General features: G+C 33.1%; 7 protein-coding genes across 15 annotated transcripts in view; 5 read left to right on the plus strand and 2 right to left on the minus strand.

The window, feature by feature from the left end:
* Positions 1–4,690, plus strand: part of LOC122567549 (protein Wnt-7b) — a 108,547-nt gene extending 103,857 nt beyond the window's left edge. For 5 of the 6 annotated variants that reach the window (XM_043726214.1, XM_043726212.1, XM_043726215.1 and 2 more), the window contains 5 exons: positions 61–132; positions 275–362; positions 2,612–2,791; positions 3,485–3,800; positions 3,916–4,690. In XM_043726214.1, coding sequence (XP_043582149.1) covers positions 61–132; positions 275–362; positions 2,612–2,791; positions 3,485–3,800; positions 3,916–4,067 — 808 coding nt within the window. In that variant the 3' untranslated portion in view covers positions 4,068–4,690. The remainder of the gene's footprint in view (positions 1–60; positions 133–274; positions 363–2,611; positions 2,792–3,484; positions 3,801–3,915) is intronic. The other variant, XM_043726213.1, reaches the window with a different exon arrangement.
* Positions 4,691–6,502: 1,812 nt separating this feature from the next.
* Positions 6,503–8,176, minus strand: LOC122567554 (regulator of microtubule dynamics protein 1-like). Of its 3 annotated transcripts, none has more exons than XM_043726223.1 (4): positions 7,932–8,176; positions 7,512–7,709; positions 7,193–7,441; positions 6,503–7,049 (listed from the first exon to the last, which is right to left on the minus strand). In XM_043726223.1, the coding sequence occupies exons 1-4, from the start codon at positions 8,019–8,021 to the stop codon at positions 6,702–6,704; spliced, it is 885 nt and encodes a 294-aa protein (XP_043582158.1). In that variant the 5' UTR covers positions 8,022–8,176; the 3' UTR covers positions 6,503–6,701. The 3 variants fall into 3 exon arrangements, with proteins under 3 accessions (XP_043582158.1, XP_043582160.1, XP_043582159.1); XM_043726225.1 differs by having other exon boundaries at positions 6,505–7,049; positions 7,512–7,722; positions 7,788–8,089; XM_043726224.1 differs by having other exon boundaries at positions 6,510–7,049; positions 7,788–8,088.
* A 109-nt stretch (positions 8,177–8,285) lies between these two features.
* LOC122567553 (retinol dehydrogenase 13-like) lies at positions 8,286–10,550 on the plus strand. Its single transcript, XM_043726221.1, has 6 exons — positions 8,286–8,865; positions 9,038–9,203; positions 9,283–9,391; positions 9,603–9,917; positions 9,999–10,206; positions 10,299–10,550. The coding sequence occupies exons 1-6, from the start codon at positions 8,789–8,791 to the stop codon at positions 10,399–10,401; spliced, it is 978 nt and encodes a 325-aa protein (XP_043582156.1). The 5' UTR covers positions 8,286–8,788; the 3' UTR covers positions 10,402–10,550.
* A 496-nt stretch (positions 10,551–11,046) lies between these two features.
* LOC122567552 lies at positions 11,047–17,603 on the plus strand. 2 transcript variants are annotated; one of them, XM_043726220.1, is made up of 6 exons: positions 11,047–11,273; positions 11,705–12,051; positions 12,110–12,381; positions 12,466–12,697; positions 12,765–12,869; positions 17,372–17,603. In XM_043726220.1, exons 1-6 carry the CDS (start codon positions 11,248–11,250, stop codon positions 17,428–17,430), a joined length of 1,041 nt encoding a protein of 346 aa, XP_043582155.1. In that variant the 5' UTR covers positions 11,047–11,247; the 3' UTR covers positions 17,431–17,603. The 2 variants fall into 2 exon arrangements, with proteins under 2 accessions (XP_043582155.1, XP_043582154.1); XM_043726219.1 differs by lacking the exon at positions 17,372–17,603 and having other exon boundaries at positions 11,049–11,273; positions 12,765–14,391.
* Positions 14,434–17,180, minus strand: LOC122567544 (FGGY carbohydrate kinase domain-containing protein). The gene is made up of 10 exons (XM_043726206.1): positions 16,942–17,180; positions 16,748–16,859; positions 16,434–16,671; positions 16,248–16,375; positions 15,871–16,053; positions 15,578–15,785; positions 15,367–15,517; positions 15,212–15,286; positions 14,855–15,132; positions 14,434–14,780 (listed from the first exon to the last, which is right to left on the minus strand). Exons 1-10 carry the CDS (start codon positions 17,140–17,142, stop codon positions 14,693–14,695), a joined length of 1,662 nt encoding a protein of 553 aa, XP_043582141.1. The 5' UTR covers positions 17,143–17,180; the 3' UTR covers positions 14,434–14,692.
* A 233-nt stretch (positions 17,604–17,836) lies between the features above and the next one.
* LOC122567559 (ribonuclease P/MRP protein subunit POP5) lies at positions 17,837–18,906 on the plus strand. The gene is made up of 4 exons (XM_043726231.1): positions 17,837–18,064; positions 18,247–18,392; positions 18,494–18,663; positions 18,751–18,906. Exons 1-4 carry the CDS (start codon positions 18,045–18,047, stop codon positions 18,865–18,867), a joined length of 453 nt encoding a protein of 150 aa, XP_043582166.1. The 5' UTR covers positions 17,837–18,044; the 3' UTR covers positions 18,868–18,906.
* A 125-nt stretch (positions 18,907–19,031) lies between these two features.
* The window catches only part of LOC122567541, a 35,035-nt gene continuing 31,855 nt past the window's right edge, over positions 19,032–22,211 (plus strand). The window contains exon 1 of the mRNA XM_043726197.1: positions 19,032–19,687. The gene's annotated coding sequence lies outside the window, so the exon portion shown is untranslated. The remainder of the gene's footprint in view (positions 19,688–22,211) is intronic.

Below are 22,211 nucleotides of genomic sequence, written 5' to 3' on the forward strand. Positions count from 1 at the left end.
TACCTAATTTCCAATTTAATGAAACGCTTCTTCGTCAAAGTTCGGGTGTTCTTTTTACAGGACGAGGAAGGAGTTGCCGGCAAATGGCTGGGAATGGGGCGGTTGCAGCGCGGACGTCACCTACGGGATGAGGTAAGGATCATTATCTCGATCCGTAATGAATTCGTAGTCGGTTCCCTTTGCACGTGTCACGTGCGTGTAAAACCTCTATGACGCTGTACGTCACGACAGTTGTTATACACGCATGGATTTTAATATTATAATTTAATGTTAGGTTCGCGCGTAGGTTTCTGGACGCGAGGGAAGTCGAGGGTGACGCGAGGAGCCTGATGAACCTTCATAACAATAAAGCAGGACGGAAGGTGAGTAATGCCAGTCACCCGTTAATGATTCATTCCTTTTAACGCGCAAAAAGTAACAGAAATTTTGTTAAACCAACGTGTTCGCTATCTTATTACTAATACTAATTATTTTCCAATAATTTTAATTTAAAAGTTTGTTATACCTCGCGCAAGTTACGTATAATATTCTCATATCGATCGTATCGTTTATACACAGGCTGTAGAAAAACGTAGATATACGTTCGTTATACGATATTTATTATAGAAAATATATAGAGAACGATTTTAAATATCGAGACGATGAAAGAAATTCGTGTAGAAAAATGTCAGCTGGCCGTGCATAGATATTTGATGTAAAATTAAATTTTTTTTTTTTATTTAATAATTTACATTCACAATTTGTCCAATTTGGACATTTGGTGGAATTTTTTAGCTGTTTGATTATCGTGTGGATGGCTACCCCCAGCGAGGTACCATCTTCGTGTTTGTTAGGTTATATCCTTTGTGTAAATTAAATTTTCTATTTATAACTTGAAAAATAAGCGCCGATCGACAGTTTCATACGCGAATCATCCTTCGTATTCTTGAATTTTTTAATTGTCTAAAAATTGCCTTTATATATATTTTTCAATAGCTTGTGTATCTTGTTATAACTTGTATAGCTTGCTTTTCGAAGATATACGATCGAAAGAATTGTAATTATTAGTCTAGGTTTTGAAAATTTTAACAAAGAAAGATGCCGTTAAATAAATACCTTTCGAAGTCGGCAAACTATGTAAATTCTATACAAACCAGATAGAAAAGGTGTATTGCATTTTGTTATTATCTTCGCTGAATTTTCCAAGTTCTAATGCCTTAGGGTAGAGCCAAGTTTAACATTCGTTCTCTCTTGCAATTCATTTGAACAACATTTTGTATAAGATAATAGGGATACAAAAATGAGGATTAAGGATCGGTAAATGCAAACAACCTAATTGCTTAGTACTTGGATTTATGAGGGCCGTTTTCTATAACAGGACAATTATTTTACAACACGAAATTCTTCGTACGAAATTACGATGTTTTGACCCTTGGACCTTTTGAAAATACACGAAAATGAAACTTCTTCGTTGCTTGGAAGATTCGTTCGTTAACTAAAATATTCCATCTGTGAAAACCGATCAAAAGATTATCGAATACGATCGGAAGGGTATTTAACGGTGATTGTTAACAACATAGCCAATCCTAGATTGAACAAAGTTCTCAAAATTCCGGCGTTGATCTAGTCGTTCGATTTTCTCGCGTCAGAAAGATTAGTGTCCGGGAATTCGAGAATAAAACGTATATTCGTAAACGGGCCGAGGTGGTAAAGTTAAAATTAAGGTTTGCGGGAAAGGATCGAATTCTGTGCCGCAGGTAGAACGCGTAAATGGCGAGGCTTAATTGGGGAAAGTTCCCGGAGCTTTCGTCTTCCTCGATGGGCTTTATTATCGAGGCGGCAATAAAAACTCGCATATATCGCGTGGTTGCCCTCCGCGTGCACGTACGATCTGTGCACGCGTGTACAGACGCGCGCCTGCTAACGATTTATTCTTAACGTCGATCGCTTCGCCGCACCGCATACTTTATGCTGCAGACGATTTTTTTCAACCCACCTCTGCACCCGCCCCTCACCGTCTCCCGATAATTCGAAATGTAAACCAGTTTTCTGAGCATACGCGTCGATCGTCGGATACACAATGAGCGAAGAGACGGAGAAACGCGTGCATCGAACATTTCGAACATGGTGCGAACGTGTTCTAATCGTAAGAGAAGAGTTTCGCAGTTTCTGCAAAATCGTAGTTTGAATGTAGCAGTTTTTATAAAGATGTAGCGTTTTAACCCTTTCGTAGGATATCGTTGGAACAGCAGCTACTACAGACTATGATCGATGAATAGCACAAGAATGATAGAATTACGATATGAAAAAGGTAAATGTAACGTACAACGAATCACAGAAGTACGTGCTCGTATTTTCCCGATTGCTGACTTCGAAAAATTGATATTTCTTTACGATACGAATATCGAACTCGTATGTTCGTCAGGAATAATTAGACAAGCTTTAAAATAGCGAACGACAGCATAATTATTTTGCGGTTCCGTAGCGGTTAACGTAACTTAAAGAGTACGCGTCGATCGCATTCGATGTATAACCGATCGTTAACATAGTACGAAAGATAGAAATTTGAAATTATACTGCTATAAATGGCATGGATTACATGCTGAATTGCGTGAGTATTGTTTCATTGCAGATAGTTAAAGCTCTGCTGCAAACAGAGTGCAAATGTCACGGCGTGTCCGGTTCTTGCACCGTGAGAACCTGCTGGCGAACCTTGCCTAGTTTTCGTCAGATCGGCGATGCACTGATGAAAAAGTATTACAGAGCCAGGCCCGTGATAGCGATTACCCCACCGCCACCCCCTACGATGCAGGTAATTTCTGTAAAAGTGGGTCGACGTTGCCAGGACGTAACGTATGATCATATTCTATAGACGATTGCAACGCTAAACGATTACGTCGCTACATATGATACGCCTATTTTTCCACTATGTTGCATGAATATATAGAATTAATATGCGGTTAGTGCGTGGCAAAAATACAAATTTTCTGCGAGAATATAGAAAGCGATTCGTTAAGGATAGGTTAACATTCTTTTACGTAGTTAGTAAATTATTAGCGACTATGGAAATAATGTTACGTTTTCAATGATAATTTACGTTTTTTAATATTTGATATCGATATCGGAAATTAAATTGCACAACAACTCTTACAGATACGAGTTGAATCTTTTTATACGTTCGGTTAGCAAAATTTTCTTACGGCGAAATTGTTTGAAATCAGAAATTATGTTTGGAAAAGTTCCTATTTACAGAAATTTATATTTTAATCTTAAACGTGTTTTCGAAAACAATAGTAAACAGGACAATATACGTATTATGGCGGGTAGAAAGGGATCCTCTTACCTGCGTATTTCAATAAACAAGTACGGTACCTTTTGTAGAAGCTATAATAAAACTTCTTATGGATTTTACGAAGCGCGTGAAGATAAATGTTTGAATGTAGCATAATAATTCGTAAACTACTTTCATGAGTAATAATTTTATCGTTTCATACTGTTTTCGTAGAGTCTAGATACGTTGCATTCAACGTCGGCTGAAATAGTGCCGATCTTGGGGAACGACGCGAAAACTCAGGGGAAACCAAACGACGTTGGAAAGACTCGACAGGATCGACAACCCCCAAAGAAAGCAACGAAACCAAGGAGGCCACACTTGGTATTGAAAAGGACAAAATCAAGCGGGGGTTCAAGTGTGGGACAGAAAAGGATTCCAAAGAGAAGCGACCTTGTATTTTTACAACCCTCGCCTAATTACTGTGAGCCGGATTTAGCGCAAGGCAGTTTAGGAACCCAAGGCAGATATTGCAATCGTACTAGCAAAGGTAATATATGTATGATATTCGACGTTTTATCCTTTCATTGCAGGCTATTCCACAAAAAGCTTCGTAGTTCCAATGTCTTAAATTTAGATGATTGTAAAAATGATTGGTGTTTCAGGTACGGACGGATGCGATCTAATGTGCTGTGGTCGCGGCTACAACACACATCAATTCACAAGAACGTGGCAATGCAGATGCAAATTTCACTGGTGCTGCCGCGTGCATTGTGAAACGTGCACAGAGCGTACCGAGGAGTACACGTGCAAATAAACGTATTTCGAACGTATTGGCGATTTTAACCATGTAAATATATGTAGTAGACATAACAAATGGCGACGAGAGTTTCTCTACATCGATATATCCGCGAACTTTGTTGCATTTCGTCAGAAATTATTCAACATCGACCTCAAGATGCTGTTCCTGTAAAGTTAACGAGCATAATAACGATAATCGACAAAGCGTTCCTTTTTCTGCTTAATTTAATCGACATGTATGCTTAAGACGACGATAGATACACGATCAAATTCAATTTTTCTAAAGCTCTCGTTATATAATGTGATAGTCGATAGTATGTAATTGTAGAGACGATATTCAGTCTGTATATTCATGATAATAAGCGATAAAATGCGAAAGGTGAATGGCGAACTGTCGAACGTTTAATAAAGGATAGCTTTGAGAAATTCGAAGAGCTTGAGTTACCCGTTTTGAAACGATATAAAAGAAACTGAATGAACCGATTTGATAATATTAATTATACGCGAATAATTAAGATAACTTCGATTGTTTGTCCAACAACTTATTCAACCATACACGCTGAGAATTGAAATAATATGTTGAAAATAATAATACGGTTGAAATAAAAAGGAATAAAAATATCTTAAGCAATAGAAAAAGATCTAATTTATTTTATGTTAAAATTAATTGTTAAAAGATTTAAATGATTAATGAATCCGAGAGCATCGAAATTAAAATTCAATTTTCGATACTCGCATTGATCAATTACTGCCGTTATTTTCTACAACTTATTTCTATAAGAAAAACTTGTATTAATGTACGTTCGTAATAAATATCGAATAATATCGTCTTTATATCTACTGACAATGAATCATTCTTTCAAGCAGAAGGAAAACGGGAACTATTAATGCTTTTGAATTATATAGCTACCTCCCTGAGCCTGCCTAGAAGGAGTTCACGATTCATTATTGACTCATCGTTACCCTCCGCCAAATACCAACAACAAGAAGCTGTCCCTTGATGATAAAATATATTCAAAGTCAAACGATATTTACAATATAATCTTCGGGATAGCTCAAGCAAAAACTATATCGATCAAATACTTCTCTGCTTAATACGACGACTGTGTAATTAATGCATAAGAAATAATAAAGCGATAGTAGATGTATCGTTCAATGTTTCAGTATATAATTCTGTATAAAGTATATCATTCGTTCGAATATATTTAAGCGATATATGTACTTCGAGTAACTTATAATTATAATATTAGCGAACTCCTATGAATGTAAACACAGAACATAAACTACCACCCAAGACGATTATTGCTCTAATAGCCCAGTGATTATCACCATGTAACCCATATAGAGGTAACACATAAATTATTATTTATTAAAGAGCGTAAATTTAAAAAAAAAGTAATGTATTCGCTTCCTACTCGACGATTAATAATAAATTAGAATCGCATTTTGCTCCAACTCTGTTGTGATTGTTTATTCTCTAACGCATTCTCGAACTTTACATAATTGAGAAGAAGACGTCGAATATCTGACCTGAGCATCGCATGCACTAATCCGTCCGTCCCTTAAATAATGCTTCATAAAGCAAACAAATTAAAAGATGCTTAAGCTTTACCTGCCTGTAAATTAGGGGGCCCTAAATCTTAATCCATGCGGTAATGACAAAGATAGGACACACCGACGACTATATAAACTCGGCAACTAGCTCGGAGATCTCATTCCTAATTCGAATATCAAGTAGAACGTTTGTCATTTCTTGACGTTTGGAAGCGCTTCAATTCTGCAATTTTTAAAGTTCTTCGAATTTGCAAGTACTTCGAGTTCGAAAGTTCTCTTCACGTTTGGAAGTGTTTCGCGATTGGAAGCGTTCTTACACATCTTCGTCACACCTGGAGCAGTAAGTATTTTATTTCCTTCAAATCGTTTCTTCCACTGATTTTTCAAACAATTCGTGAATTTTATTTTTTATTTATCTATCTTAATTTTATTTTTCCAGATTGTGCCTTATAACAAAACAATGGGGGAATGCCGACTTGGATACAACGACTTGCATGTCATACCATCACCTCCGGACGATATACCACCGAATTACGTTGTGGTGCAATATACTTGCCCGTGTGGTGAAGTCACTACACACTTTGCCCTGCACCATATTCTTTTACAGCATCTGATGGGAAGACCGGGAAGTGTGTTAGTCGGCCCTGAAGCACGTCCATATCTCCAGATGCTCACCGCTTTGCAAGCAGAGGCAATTCTCGCGGGTCGCAAAACGACGGATACAGACGAAGAATCTCCTGACCGATAAATTAATTCGACTTGGAAACTACTTTATTAAACCGTGACTAATATTTTGACATTTTAATTCTGTTAAAATACATTTAACTAGTTTTTTCGATAATAATTAAAATTTGTTACATATTACTGAAAATTATATAAAACATTTTATAAAATATACATGTATATAGTAGTCTTGAATCTTCAAATAGTTACTAATACCTTAAATGTTATGTATAAAAAGCTTATCACATATAAGCTATATTGCACTTTATAGTAAATAAATTTTATACTTTTACTTAATATATAGGTTCTAAATTTACTTTACCCCTTCAATTCCAACTTATCATATGATAGATTATAATTTCTGTCAAGATTGTTAAAATTTCTTTAACAGCTTTTGTGCTTCCTGTTTAGCATCTCGATCATCTTCGTTCTTTGCAGGATATTCAAGGGCCATTTTTAAATATTTCATAGCTAGCTCTTTTTGATTTAATTTTAAGTAGGTTTTGCCCAACATTAATAAATTTTGACTATAGAAATTGGGATCAATTTCCTCTGCGGTTTCAAAATATTTTAGAGCTTCCTCAAATGACGAAGATGGTGGTTCTCCAAATATTACAGATGCAATTTTTCTTTGATACCATGTTAAATCAGCAACTTGATAGCACCAAGTACCAAGCATGTACATAAGTGTTGCTTCTTTTGGATTTAGTTCCATTGCTCTCTACGATATTAAACATATTCGATACAATTGCTTGACATCGTGTCAGGGAATGAAATATTTAGAAGTATATATATATATATATATATTAATAATATATATAATAATAATATATATATATATTAATATATTATTATGAAATATACCAGCATATGTTTCTTAATATTATATGACTCTTTTATTTGTGCTTTTACTCCTTCATAAAGAGTCTTAGAATTAAGAAGAATCGATGCCCATTTGTGTGCAGCCCAATTATCCTCTTTTATTTCAAGTGCTTTAAGTATTAAATCATAAGCTTCGAAAATTAATTTCTTTCCATCTACTTCACTCATAGTTTTAGACAATTTATACATTGCTCTACACAAACGCCATATAATTTCAATATCACCGCTATCCTATAAAAATGTTCAGTTTTGTTATCTACATTTATAAGTTATATGTAACATTTATAAATAATGTAATTACTTTATAATTTATTAGAAGGTTATGTATTTCCTGGTATTGCTCTTGCTCGTATAATGCATCGGCTTTTGCTATTAGAACTTCTTTTGTAGTTATGACTGTTTCATTATCACTCTTCTTTTTTGTAAGACCCCAAATACCCATAGCAGTGAACGACGATATGGTACATAATTTTGTTGTTAACATGTACTGGTTGCTGCTCTAATAACAAAAACTAATTGGATAATTTTGTATAATATATTAAAATTTATAGATCATTAATATTAACATTACACTTACAATTTGCAAGCAGTCAGATTATCAAGTTAAAGCTAATATCGATTAAAAATAGGAAATTTCTCTGGTTGTAATGAAATTTAATAATCTTATGCAATAATAGAAAAGTAATAAAAAATAAAATCGTGCTTAGATATAATTCCAAACCTTTCGTGAGGATTGAAATCTTCTATGAATAAGCGTTCTTTGTAATACTTTTATATCTCTGATAACGAAAAACGCTCTTCGTAACGACATATTAAATTATAGTATTTACAGAAAAAAATAAAAAATGTGTATATACAACGTGCTCAGATTTGATTAATTATGACAGATGTAATTCTGACAGCAAAATTAGAAAATTCCACGTCAGATGAGAATCGAATAAAGTACACAAACAGACATTGACAGATATCGATACTGAAAACTCGATATTTTCAATTCGATTTATCGTAAAGATGTGTGTGCGTGCGTGTGCGTGTGTGTCGTGTGTGTGCGTGTGCGCGTGTGCGCGTGTGCGCGTGTGTGTTTCTTCTTCTATTTTCTGTTACTGTTTGATACGATCAAATACGATCAATTATATAAAATATAAAGTATACAATTTTATATTTGTGATAAATACATTACACGTTTCTGAGTATTAAATTTCGCTCTTTATTTTGAATCATCTAATATCCATGACTTGACATGTATTCGAAAAATAATCCAAATTAATTATGATTAATTATGATTAAAATAATACAAATTAACAATGACAATAAACTAAGAAAAATTATAATATATAGAAATGGACTATTACATTTTAATCAATGTTATCAAAATCTATTGTATAATTGTTTCATGCTTGAATTATTACAAATTCAGTTTTGCCGTTTACATTGAGAGACACGTGCGTGTGTATTGTATATTACGTGAAGGAAAAAATAAATCGTAGAATGTTTTACTAAATTATTGATAATTAATCCTATTGATTACTTCTAAAAAATTGCCATTAATTATTGTTGCAGTTTTATTTATTTAGAAAAATGTTTTCGGCTGTTTCAAAACCTTTTTATATATATTCAGCCGGTATAACCATCATTGGTGGAGGTTACATACTTAGGTAATGTCTCTATATTTTGCAGAGATTATTTTTTAAACTGCGTTTTTATTATAGCATAATATGATTGCTCATTCTTTGTTTATTCGTAAAATATAAATCAATATGTAAGTGATCCTATTTAAACGTGAAATTATATTTTACTTTACTTATTATTCATCTCTTTGTTTTGCAGAGATTATTTTAGTGGAGAATTATATGAGAATGATAAAAAATTAACTGACAAAGTAATTATTGTAACAGGAGCAAATACTGGGATTGGTAAAGAAATAGCTCGTGATTTAGCTAAACGAGAGGCTAAAGTTATAATGGCTTGTAGAGATATGGAAAAATGTGAAAATGTATTTTAAAAAAATGATTTATATCATATTAAGAGTAATATTAAAATGTGAGATATAAAATTAATGATCATTTTTTTAGACACGCCGTGACATAGTAGTAGAAAGTAGGAATAAATATGTTTATTGTAGACCATGTGATCTAGCATCTCAAAAAAGTATTAGGGATTTTGTAGAGCAATTTAAGAAAGGTATATACCATATCCTATGTTAGAGTATAAAATGAAATGAAATAACGTAGCTTTATTATATGCATAAAGTGAATAACTACTAATATTAACTATTAAATATATTTAGTTCATCTATTTCTAAATACTAAATTAGAAACAAATTCTTCCTGAACTAATTATATCTAAATCAATAGGTCTATAGCATAATTTGTATTATCTGTTTCCATTGTAGAACACAAGAAGCTTCATATTCTTATAAATAATGCAGGAGTAATGAGATGTCCTAAGATGTATACCCAAGAAGGAATTGAATTGCAATTTGGTGTGAATCATATAGGACACTTTTTACTAACAAATTTATTATTAGACACTTTAAAAGATTCTGCACCATCAAGGATTGTAAATGTTTCAAGTAGTGCACACAAGCGTGGCAAAATTAAATTCGACGATTTGAATAATGACAAATCCTATGAGCCTGGCGAAGCATATGCACAGAGCAAATTAGCTAATATTCTATTTACGAAGGAATTGGCAAATAAATTGAAAGGTTTTGTCATTTTAACAGAAAATAAAATTATTTTTGAATAAATAATGCAATCGATAAAGCATTATTTTTTATGTCATATAGGAACTGGTGTTACAGTAAATGCCGTTCATCCTGGTATAGTACGAACAGAAATAATGCGATATATGGGAATTTATCAAAACTTTTTAGGTAGATTGGCTGTAGATACACTTACATGGTTATTTATTAAGACACCTATAAAGGGAGCACAATCTGTTTTATTTGCTGCATTAGATCCGTCTTTGGATGATATAACTGGAGAATATTTCATGTAAGTTTCAGTAAAATTTTAGTAAATTTGAATATAGCAGACAAAATATATAATACTATGCTAAAATATAATGTTATATATTCTTGTTATAGTAATAATAAAGTAGCAGAAGTTTCAAATGAAGCAAAAAATGATAGAGTTGTAAAATGGCTATGGGCAGTCAGTGAGAAGTGGACTAAATTGGATTCTGTATAAACTAGTGTAAATATAAGAAATTTTGTTAAAATTAATACTGGTAGGATCGTTTTCCTTCATTCTCTAAATGATGCCAAAAAAAGTTATGACAATTACTTGATAGAAGTATTATTTATGCCACACTATTAATAAACGAAATCTCAATAGGATATTTTTCGTATTAATCCTGCTGTGGCCCTTGAATTTGTATACTTTAATCTCATTCTGATGTCAGCAAACAAGAATACTTTTATGTATGAAATTAATACGAAAAATCCGTATATCAATAGGAATTGTTTTACATTTTTCTTAAACTTGAAACATCTCTTAGTGATAGAAAAACACACGGTTGGATCGAAAGAGACCGCTATTTTATCGATAGAGTAAAAGCTTCGTCCATTGCCTCATCTATACGTTATCATCATTCATTAAATCAGACTAAATCAATCATTCATTTCTAAAGGTAGTTAAAGGCTTATTAAGGTTTATATTCTATCCTATGATCTTATCATTGACTAAGAATAGGGTAACTGTAACTTGTCTGTGTTTTTACTCTATGCTGAAACGATAATGTTAGGAATGACACTAATGTGGTAATAAGACTTCAGTGTCCTCTAGGCGTAAGACAGAAAACTGCATTAGGTGATGGTCTATTCCGCACCTTGTCTGTACTACATTCCATGCCTAAAATGTTCAAGTCGTTACACGATGGATGTATAACATCGAGGTTGCTTCGCAGTCTCTCCTCGTTCCTCGTTGATTTCTTTATTTTTGTTTACTTTTTAGTTGATTTAAAAATGTTATAGGTTTTTGTTTATTCCTTAGAAGTGGTGGAGTGTCGGTATAGAGGCGACTTTTGCATCGAAAATGAAGAACGTAAGAGTCAAAGCGAGGTAATTGTTGCCTTACGTTCTGATGAACTCGAGCTAATTATACTTGTTGCTTCTGCTACTCGAAACTATATTGCACTTTTTATTTATCCCTCTTTGTAATATCGTGCTGTGTTCCCCATTGATTAAAAGATCCTTATTGACCGAGTGATTAAAACATTTCATCAATGTTATTTTCTAATTTCGAAAGTAATAATGTTACATTTAACCTAGAAGAGTATTGATTTTTCTTCTTCACTTACTGTTCACAATAGGTGTCACGAATTTGTTCATTCACATGGGCTTAAACGTGAACCGTTTTATTTTTTTAGAATGTTATCTATTTCATTCTAAAAATACCTAGCTTTTTAAAACTTTTGAGTATATTAAAAAAGATTGGAAGTATTTATTGGAAGATTTAGTTTCTTTATCATTATTGTAATATTTATTTTCAGACAATGTTTGGAGAGATTTGGAGATCAAGGAGGATATTTTGATGTTGTGGTCAGACCAATGTTGCAACAGGGACATGAAGGAGAATTATGCGGATGGTTAAAAGAAATGAGTTTAATTAGGACTGTTTCTACCTGTCCACATCCTGATTGTAAAGGCAGGAGTTTAGCTTGGAATCAAGCAAGAATTGTAGATAAATATAGTTGGTCGTGTCCCAATTGTACAAGGAAACAGTCTATTAGAGAAAATTCTTTTTTTGTTGGAGTCAAATGTGACCTGAAAATGTGCCTTCAACTGATATTAGGATGGTGTCAAATGATACCTAGTGAACTTACTGCCAATTATCTAGGTAGGTCTTATTAAAACTGTATGCAGAGCACAAAGTTTCATATATAGTTTATTTTCAGAAATAAAAAAACACGTAGTTAAGAAAGTATATGAAAGATGTGATGAGGTTTCTGAAAATTATGTAGCAAATCATCCAGAGGATTGGGTTCTAGGAGGTCAAAGTGCAATATTAATTGTGGATGAATTTCCTAATGGCTACATGACTGAGAGTCCTTCTGATATAACTACTGCTAAGAAACGCAACAATAATTCTCATACCATATTGTGCATAGCAGAAACAAATACAATACCAACTAGAATGTGGCTTCACATGATTGAAGCATTTCCAGAGGTACTGCTTTTACCTGAATTTCTAAGAGATTGACGTTGTGTAATTGAATTCCTTTTTTCTTTATAATATTATATTTCATTCTAGCCAGTAAAAGTAGATAAATCACAAGGTGATGTTGACAAATGCAAAATGGTTAAAGAAGCTTTAAAAGAAATTGCAAAGCACAGTGCTCCTGGCAGCTATATTGTAGCAAATAATCGAGCTCGTTGTTGCAATTTTGAATCATTGCAAGAATTAAAACAGTATAAGGTAATTAGTGTGGAACAACTCCAAAAATTTGACCCACCAGGGAAAAATAAACTTCTTAATAATTTAGGTATGTGTATGTTATTTTTTTGTACTATTAAGTATTTTATTAGTAACATATTGAATTAAATGTTAAGAAACGATTTGGCAATGTGGCGTCGAGATTTGTGAAGAAATTCAAGAAACAACACATACTCTAGGACAGCGTATAATAGCGAAGCATTTATGGAGGCAAAGATTCGGTACGTCTCCTTCTACCGCATTTCAATATATGCTTAATCATATTGCAGAATATTATCGTTTTGTGTAAACTGACTCGTTACAGTATTCCCGTTAACTTTTAGCGTATTTTTCTATAAAAGGCAATGCCATATGCTAGTGAATAATTTCATTTTTAACAGTATGATTTCACTCCAAAACGACTTAGAACATCGTAATCAATCGAATTAACGCCTTGCATCCTTCTAAATGCGCAAATTGCACAAATGGCCTTGCTAGAATTAAAAAAGAATATACATATATACTATAACAAATACCTTCGTAAAAGAAGATATCACGACCTAACGTTTCACCGAAACACGCACTTTGTGTCTTCCAAATATCAAAACATTAATAATTTTTAAACTTGAATATATATGATAATCGTTGATTAGTTAGAGTTAAAACATTATAAGAGATAATCTTGAATCTGTTAATGCATACTTAAAATATACTTTTCCTTTATATCTTCAATTTTTCTATGAATTTAGATCAACGAAGTAGTTATTAAAAGACTGATGGCGATATTCATATTGTTATAATATCAAAACTACTAATAAATCAAAACAAAATTAAAACATTTTATTGAAATTTTTAATTATTATAGTGGTTTCAAATACTCAAAACAATTTGATAAGATTGATTGAGAGTGATTTTTTCGTTTATTTGATCATCAATATATGTATATATCAAAAAGTAAATTTTAACACGATTAAAACACTGGTAATGTTATCCACTCAAACCACTTTATAAAAAATGTAATTAACTTGAAAGTGAAATATTTCATATACAGGTGCAATTAGTACCATATTTAAGTTAGAAATAGAGTTACAAGTCCGCGAACAATTGTCGATTTACATTATGCTATTAATAACAGTTGTAATGAAAAACTAGAGTTTTATCCAAAGTTTTACACCAGTATTATTCTGATTAATATAATCATCTTTATCTTAATGTAAGTTAAGAGCACGTTTATATTTTGTTCGAATTATGGTCGATTTTCATAACTTTAGCGGATATCATTGATTCAGCAACACAGAGTTTAGAAATTATGTATCAATTTGTGATAAACTTGACTTTGTGATATGGAATTGTTAGTTTTATTCGTTTTTCAAATTATATCATTAAAAAAAAATAGATTTTTGACAAGTTTTTCACGAACAATGTGATACTGACGTTATTTCGTGCGGAGAAAAATGATATATTAGAAGTTGAGAAGATAAGAATATTATTTTATAAGTTGATAGAATTTAACGCACTGTATACTATATGTATGGTTAAGATCTTTATTCCTACGTGGTTCATAGTACCATTTTATAATCCTACATGGCGATATTAGAAAACAAAATTTTTTCGTTAAATGTCTTTAAAAAAAAATCAATATTTTTATAAGGATTAATTATCTAGCAATATTGTTATAGTTGTAGGTGTTTTGTACCAAATTGTAATACACTGTGTAAGTTCGAAACTACATTTAAATACCAAATAAAGCAATATTATTTCATATATCATGTCTATACTATGTTTAGGGCAAGAAAGTTCTGCGAATATTTTTATGCATATCTTTATTTATAACAAACAAGGATAAAATGTAAAGTAGGTAACTAAAATATGTTTCAATAATCGTGTACACAAAATATATTTAATTAGATAAAAAATGTGTAAGAAGTAGCGCACTGCTCCGCATTATTTATTATTTACGAGATTCTATGAGATTGCTCTATAATTGTTCAATATATTTTTTTATTTATTCACGTCTGTTAATATAGCGTTAATAATTACAGATACAGCGCTTGTAATGGTATAGTTATAAAAATTCTTTGCTCATAATCTCTCTGTAATCTTTTTGATCTTGTACCATTCTCCGAAATACTAGATATTTTTGAAGATGATACCTTAAGAAAAAGGAAGAACGATATGTATTATAACTTTAAAAGATTGAAGTAACTCTTTAATCTGATTTGCTTACTTGTAGCATTCGTTTTTAGGTTTAACAATATTTGCAGATCCTCCCATTGTTTGTGTAGCGTCATATACTGTATTGAACCTCCCAGCTGCATAAGATCCAAGAATCGCAGCTCCTATCAGTACTGATTCCTTTTCTATAGGGCACAGTACAGGTAAACCTAATACATCCGCCTGTATTTGGATAAATAGTGGATTTTGGCTTAGACCACCGCAAACTAGTAAAGTCTCTATTTTGTGGCCGGCAGCTTCTAACGTTTCCAAAATATACTTCGTACCATACTGTTAAAAAATATTGAATATTTAATTTTCTATATAAAAAAAAGTATAGGCAGATGAAGTAACATACATATATACGTACCGTTAAAGCTTGTATCGTTGCCAAGTATAATAGTGCCAAGTTTTCATGATCAACGGATAGAGAGAGTCCTGAAATCTGTGTAATATCCATTTAAAACATTTATCTCGAAAATTATACAGATATTGCATTGGTAATAAGATATTTAATGTCATTACCATCCCTTTCAGAGCCGGATCAGCTAAAGGGGATCGATTTCCGTGAAAGTCAGGCCATATATGAATATCTTTTGTTAAGTATGAAACATTTTCCAAATTTTTTTGATCAGCTATCGTTTGCAATAATTCAGACAAATATTGCTGTATGTGTCTAAAAAATTACATAAACAATAACAGAATTTACGAATATATCGAATTTATTTTAACTTACTTATTGCCACTTAAGCTTTTCAAAATCCCTGGTGTTGCGGGATGGGTATCAATTATATGGTCGACTAATTTTCCAGTTGCACTTTGCCCTCCTTCATTCAACCACATTCCTGGAACCATGGCACTGAAATATGGCCCCCAGACGCCACTAACAAAAAGTTTCTTCTCACTAACTATCATATGGCAAGTTGATGTGCCACAAATTAATGCTGCAAATCAAAGGGATTAACTAAAAAAATTGGAACGTACAAGCAACGAATAAAAGTAATATATAGTAGGAAAATTTAGGCATACCTAATCTACTTTGTAATTTAGGGGATACATCAGGTACATAACAGCCTATCATACCAAGCCCTCCAGCATGTGCATCAATAAGCGATGTTCCCACAGCTGTTCGTTTTAGGAGTCCCAATTCAGTAGCAGCTTTTGCCGACAGTCCTTGGTCAACCCGATGGCCCGGAGTCCTCACATCATTACCTTCGTATTAATATTTCTCTTTGTTAAAATAAAGTAATACTTTCATATTATCTGTCTGAACGTAAAAGAAATTTGTTAACTTGTTAACTAAAAAACTATATGATTCAAACGAAATAATTTTCGTTCGACATAATCGATTTGAGTTTACCTATATAGAGATAATTTCAATTATTATGTAGAACTATTAATAATACCTATTTTCCTCCAATTATCTTTTTTAAGATCTTTTAAGTGAATTTGTTCAAAGAATTCTTCGTCCCATTTATTGTTACCATCAGGACCAGCGCTATAGTTCCACTTGCATACTAAAGAGCATAGAGATCTAAAATCGGATTAGAAATAGAATATTCGTGTGTACTAGCATACAATAATATTGCTACCTTGATTCAGAACCTGTAGCCTTCCAGGTTAAGAAATCAGGCAGATCAAATAGCAGTGCTGCACGGTTCCAAGATGAAGGTAGATTATTTTTGAGCCATAACATTTTGGGTGTTTGCATCTCTAACGATACTTTCCCACCTACATACTGAAGCATCTCGTGATTCTGTTCATTTATAAAATCAGCTTCTTTCTGTGCTCTATGGTCCATCCATAATATAACATTCTGCTTATCTTCACCTGTAATAAAAATTCCATTGGCAAACAAACATTTCATGCAATTGAAAGAAGAATTGCAATTCATTTGCGAATTTACCTGTTGGACTAACTGTGACTGGTGATCCTGTTTTGTCAATTGCTACCAATGAACAAGTAGCAGCAAAACCAATACCCCGTACATATTCTGCAGAGATATCAGCTACAACTGACTACAAACAATAATAAATAAATTATGTATAGATATTTGAATTTATTATAAACAATATAAATTAATTCTGCTGAAGTTAGTACCTTCACTACATGGCAGACTGCACTCCAAATATTATCAGATGACTGTTCATAAAAATTAGGAGCGGGGTGGAAAATTTCAAGTGGGCATGTTGTCATTTTCAGTATCTTTCCTGTGGAAGATACTAGAGCAGCTCGAGCACTTCCTGTTCCTACATCAACACCCACATAGTAATCCATGTCTATATTCCTTGGAACCAGCATGTAAATTTTGTACCTTTCACTAAGAGAATCCAACTGAATGCTCTACTTCAACTAGAATCATTATGAGTTGCAAATAAGAGTACATAACCATTATCAGTGAAGCTTTAGCGTAATCACAGGCTTATTTTTTAATCTTACATGACCCTGAGATAACTCCTGCAATAATAAGAAATAGTGAAGCAGTAGCAATATAAACAATAACTTATTACTATATGCTTCTCTCTTCTAGTTTATTCTGGATTAAATACGCAGAACGAAAGGCGATTTATCAAAGTTATTTTTCATTAAATAAGCAATATAGAATTAAATTGCAAAAATATAAGGCAAAATGCATATACTGTATCAAAAAGTTAGATCTAAAAAAAATAATGTTGTAAACGGAGTACAATAATATTACGTAAATACGATGACATAGTACGCGTAAACTCGTATATGGAAACATGTGTGCATAAAAAATTCTACGTGTATTATCTTGTTTAATTGTACTACCTCGTACCATAGTCTATTTTTTTCAAACATTTCATGTAGAGTTCCATTAAAGTCTCCGATAATTAATTAAAGGAGAAAATGTTATTCATTCAAAAGATAACAATGAATTCGAAATAAAGAATGAAAGATTACATTATTAGAAAAAATTATTAGAAATATGGCACACATTGAATGCACGTGTGCAACTGTGTTTGACAGTGACCTAGCATTACCTTATCCACTGAATAATCAAATGTAGCGCACGTGGTAATATTTCGGAAGTCATAATTTTGTAAAAACGTGTAATTTATCAGTATTTTGTTGTTAAATGGCGTAAATTTACTAATTGTTCATATTTTTACTATGAAATCTCTTGCTAAGTGTTGTTTTCTGGAGCAATTGATACTTTAACGTATTGCATATAACCTAAAACCATGGTTCGCTTTAAAAACAGGTAATAAAATATTCTACATTTGTTTATTTATTTTGATAATTCAGTAATAGAATTTTTATGTTTTTTATTATAAACTATTATTATGTCTATTTATTCATTATATATTTTTATTACATACTTTATTACAATCTATGTTTTCACAAATGTGCAATTTGTGTAATTAATTCTACATATATTCGTAGATACATAATATTTGAAATAACTCTTGGTGATAAATCCAACAAGCCTCTACAATTAAAAACTACGACTTTGCATAATGCTATTCAACAAAAAGTACAACAGTTGTACGGTGATTTTGGAGTTGCAGCGATAAAAGCTGGTTTTAGTGGTAATATAAAATCTTTGTATTTAAACTGGTAGAAGTTGAAAGCAGAAGATTGAATTTGGAATAGACATACAATATACGATTTTATAAAATTTTCTTTCTAGCAAAGTATTGCAATATACATACAAAAATTGCATTAGTGAAAACCAGACATGGCCCCCACAAATTTTTATTGAAGGCTATCCCAATCATAAATGATATAGCAGGACGTTTAGTATCAGTAAAAATACTTTACGTGGGTGCAACATTGAAACATTGTTTCCTCTTTATCAAAGTAAGTAAAATTGTTAAATCATACAGAATCAGAATTACAAAATACGTGCTCCAAAATTGAGTCGACGAATTGAAACTTGTTTTTTAGAGATATCAACAACAAAAGCTAGAAAAAGTATGGCATACTCTTAAAACCGAAACGGAACGGAAAAATATGGAGAACGCTTTAATGACGCTAACTCCAGCCATGAAAGACTGTACATGAAATAAACTTTCGCAAAATAAAAGTATTTATATTTATAAATAGGTGTACAAATTGAACATGGAATAATTTCTTGAATATTTTTAATTCTCGTGTATACATAAGTCTACTAGCGCGGTTAAATAGTATAATTAGTTTCCTATTATAATCGATTTCAAGCGTGTATATTAATTCGTGTATTTGCATTTCCACCTGTTCCGCCGTTCCGCGATAAGGCGCGCGAATATTTCAAAGTTTCAACCACCTATTCGCCGCTTGTTCCACCGTTCCGCCGTGTCCTGTCTGTGAGGTTACCAGTCGATGAAGGGTGAGCGAAGGGGTCGTTGCTGATCGTCGCCAGTTGTCGCTGGTTGTTGCTGGAGTGTCGATCGCTTTCCTGTTCCACGGGTAAAGTGACGGTGGCTCGTATGAATATAGCTGGCAGTCGATCCGCGGAGGTGCTCTCAAAGTGGTGCGTTGGTCGTGTATAGTAGAACTAGTAGGCCAGTATGAACCAACAGAAGCTGTAAGTCGTTTCGCTAAGTTACTTGGCGAATCGCACATACAATAATTTTCAACGAACGAAAGAAACGTACACACGCTGCATTTTCTCTTATTACGATTCTATTGTATGATTGTTCGGTTTGTTCAGAGTTGAACGTTCGTCGACAGTGCAATTCGCGAAACGAGAGGTCAAACCGGCACGCCTCGACGTTAACCGGCCTCGTCGACTCGTAAATAAATCAAAATAAATGTGCTACGTATCAAGATCGAAGAAACGTCAACAGGGACAACGGCACCTCCTCTCATCTTTGGACGAGAATCAAACATTTCCGTGTTCGAGGTAAGGAAAGAGGCAGTGCCCTTCTTGTATAGGTTATCGATTTCGTTACCGCGCTGTTCAAGGGGATGCACTCGGAATATATTTGATACGAATCCATCCGGTTCTCGTTCTCTTCCCTTTTGTTTGCATTTTAACTGGCTATCGGATCTTGTTGGAGGATTTCACCACTTGGTTGAATGGAACGATCGATTCGTAAAATCAGTGGCGTCGTCGCACCCTTTAAGGATAGACTTTATTTCTTCGCGAATAGAATAAGCAATAAGATATATGGAATATAGAAATAACAAGAATTATTTTGATTTAAGTAGGATTGAGCGATGTCCGTGATAACGATCTAAACACGCATAAACTTTTTTTTCGAAACGAACGAGTATCAGAAAAGAATAAATATTCTTGAGTATCTATATGAAACCCTTTTGCAAATAATTAATTTTACAAATAAAAAAGTAATCTCTAATTTTAACATTAGATCTTATATTAGAACCGACGACTAACGCGTACAGGATTTCTATCAAAAGAAACAAAATGGCAGGTATTTCAAAATTCAGCTTCTATATATATATAATAGACAAAAAATCATTATACTCAAATAAGTTTTCTATGAAAAATTGCAAATTGGTTATTTTGAAAAGATTGCAAAAAAGAAAAATTGGCGAGATGGACAAAGCTAGAAATTTGAAATGGAAGTTTAGCGACGAAACAGAAATAGCAAACATCTAACTAATTGCTTGATGCCCCGAGTATTTTATTTGGAAATCGTTTACGAGCGTTGCGCAGTCCTCTCGGAAGCTGTACGAGCAGATGTCATACCCGCTCTTAAGCATACGTAGTTGACCGGAATCTAGACCTTTTTTTCCATTTCGTGCATGTTCCCCGGATTACAATACGCTCTGTCAGAAATAATGTCGCGGTTATGCTGTCGACTAGGAGTCTGATCTTTTTTATCGCCAATGTAATAACATAGCGAATCTGCTATATGGCAAAACCATGATTTTGCAGATTTTCACTTTTTGAATAAAGTATACCAAATGTCTTTTTCTCTTTTATTCTTGACTATGTACGCGACATACCAAACGTTGTATCACGATGGTTATTATATTCTAAGCCTAATTCATCAACTCCCGAATTATCTGATTATTTTATATTCAATTGCAAATATCTATAATATATCGAATCGCATATTCGTGATATTGAGATAAGACGAACAATGTACAGCTGTCTACGAAAATCTTCGTACATGTTATAAAAAATGGAATTTTTTATTACAATAAAATGTTAAAGAATTTTAGTGACAAAATTACTGCATTCTATGCCGAGACGACTTAGAGCAGTTTTATTATTGCTTCGTTTCAATCGATTATTGTATCAAATTTTATTTTAATAAAAATGGTAATTCTATAAGTACTAATACTCTTGCGGTTCTTATATTGTATAATCTATGCAACAATCGAGGATCTTTTTGCGTTTCGCTTATTGTCAGAGAAAGGTCCTTCACCCGTTTAGTTCTGATGTTTGAAGAAGTTATCGATTTGTCAGTTAACCCGTGTCTACTACACGCCCACGTTTCACCGACTACGGTAATGCTTTCCGTCTTGTCGATTTATCCGCTTTTAACCCGTTGTAGTTGAGTAGCGGTAGACGAGCGACAGGGTCATCAGGCTCGAACAGAATTGACTGAATATAATTTTTAGCACAATTTTTTTTTACTTCCCAACTTTGGATACGTATTTTCATATCTAAAATCAGCCATTCTGTAGGATTAGATTCATTAATTAATGTATTTAATATTTTATATTATTTACTAGTTACTCACTCTGTTAACGAGGAGCAGATTGTATTATTATTATTATTATTTATTTAGTCCGTGCCTCTCAGCTTTGGACGAACCTTCAGCTTTCTTTACAGCTCTTTATTGCACTAATCGCATTCTTACCTTTAATCTGACACTAATGCTTACGATTTATTTCAACTTATGCCTACGAATTATTGCAACTTAAGCTTACACACTATTGCCACTTTGGTCTTTTTGCCTCCTTGCTGTGCTACCTTCCTGTCCTTTCATCCCTTCTTGTATTGCCTTTACCATTCTTTTTTCTATTATCGCTCTCAGGTCTATTAGTCCTTCCCCAGTCCCATTCAATATTTTTTCCATTTCCTTTGCTCCTCCTGTTATTTCACATTCTTCTAGTACATGTCTCAGGTCCTCTTCTTCCCATCCACATAATCTGCACCTTCTTTCTTCCTCCTCTTTCCAATGTTCTTTCGTTTTGGTCTCGTTTCCACACCTGAATCTGGCTATGATTTTTCTGTCCTTCCACTTCATCCTCCCTTCCAAGTACTTTGGCGTCTCATCTTTGGTTATGTTCCTGTAGTACCTATTGTATTTGGATTCCCTTATCCTTTTCCTCCTCTCTTCTGTTTCTCTCTTCCTTCTTTCTTCTACAATTTGGTCTCCAGTCCAACTTACTTGCTTCCCTCCTGCTTCCCTCTGTGTCTCTCCGTTTCTCGCCTCTTCTAGTTCCTT

This window comes from Bombus pyrosoma, linkage group LG5 (genome assembly GCF_014825855.1).
Source record: "Bombus pyrosoma isolate SC7728 linkage group LG5, ASM1482585v1, whole genome shotgun sequence".
Taxonomy (NCBI): Eukaryota; Metazoa; Arthropoda; class Insecta; order Hymenoptera; family Apidae; genus Bombus; species Bombus pyrosoma.

What these genes read in the sequence shown, in the direction of transcription:
- LOC122567554 (XM_043726223.1), bottom strand. Translation starts at nt 8,021, where the DNA reads ATGTCGTTACGAAGAGCGTTTTTCGTTATCAGAGATATAAAAGTATTA. An exon ending in GATTTCAATCCTCACGAAAG is followed by an intron (nt 7,710 to 7,931) that starts GTTTGGAATTAT and finishes TTTTGTTATTAG; the next exon opens with AGCAGCAACCAGTACATGTT. An exon ending in ACCTTCTAATAAATTATAAA is followed by an intron (nt 7,442 to 7,511) that starts GTAATTACATTA and finishes ACATTTTTATAG; the next exon opens with GATAGCGGTGATATTGAAAT.
- LOC122567553 (XM_043726221.1), top strand. Translation starts at nt 8,789, where the DNA reads ATGTTTTCGGCTGTTTCAAAACCTTTTTATATATATTCAGCCGGTATA. An exon ending in ATATGGAAAAATGTGAAAAT is followed by an intron (nt 9,204 to 9,282) that starts GTATTTTAAAAA and finishes TCATTTTTTTAG; the next exon opens with ACACGCCGTGACATAGTAGT. An exon ending in TGTAGAGCAATTTAAGAAAG is followed by an intron (nt 9,392 to 9,602) that starts GTATATACCATA and finishes TTTCCATTGTAG; the next exon opens with AACACAAGAAGCTTCATATT.
- LOC122567552 (XM_043726219.1), top strand. Translation starts at nt 11,248, where the DNA reads ATGAAGAACGTAAGAGTCAAAGCGAG. An exon ending in ACTTACTGCCAATTATCTAG is followed by an intron (nt 12,052 to 12,109) that starts GTAGGTCTTATT and finishes GTTTATTTTCAG; the next exon opens with AAATAAAAAAACACGTAGTT. An exon ending in TGATTGAAGCATTTCCAGAG is followed by an intron (nt 12,382 to 12,465) that starts GTACTGCTTTTA and finishes ATTTCATTCTAG; the next exon opens with CCAGTAAAAGTAGATAAATC.
- LOC122567544 (XM_043726206.1), bottom strand. Translation starts at nt 17,142, where the DNA reads ATGCTGGTTCCAAGGAATATAGACATGGATTACTATGTGGGTGTTGAT. An exon ending in GCTACAGGTTCTGAATCAAG is followed by an intron (nt 16,376 to 16,433) that starts GTAGCAATATTA and finishes ATCCGATTTTAG; the next exon opens with ATCTCTATGCTCTTTAGTAT. An exon ending in CAACGATACAAGCTTTAACG is followed by an intron (nt 15,133 to 15,211) that starts GTACGTATATAT and finishes ATTTTTTAACAG; the next exon opens with TATGGTACGAAGTATATTTT.
- LOC122567559 (XM_043726231.1), top strand. Translation starts at nt 18,045, where the DNA reads ATGGTTCGCTTTAAAAACAG. An exon ending in ATGGTTCGCTTTAAAAACAG is followed by an intron (nt 18,065 to 18,246) that starts GTAATAAAATAT and finishes ATATATTCGTAG; the next exon opens with ATACATAATATTTGAAATAA. An exon ending in GATAAAAGCTGGTTTTAGTG is followed by an intron (nt 18,393 to 18,493) that starts GTAATATAAAAT and finishes TTTTCTTTCTAG; the next exon opens with CAAAGTATTGCAATATACAT.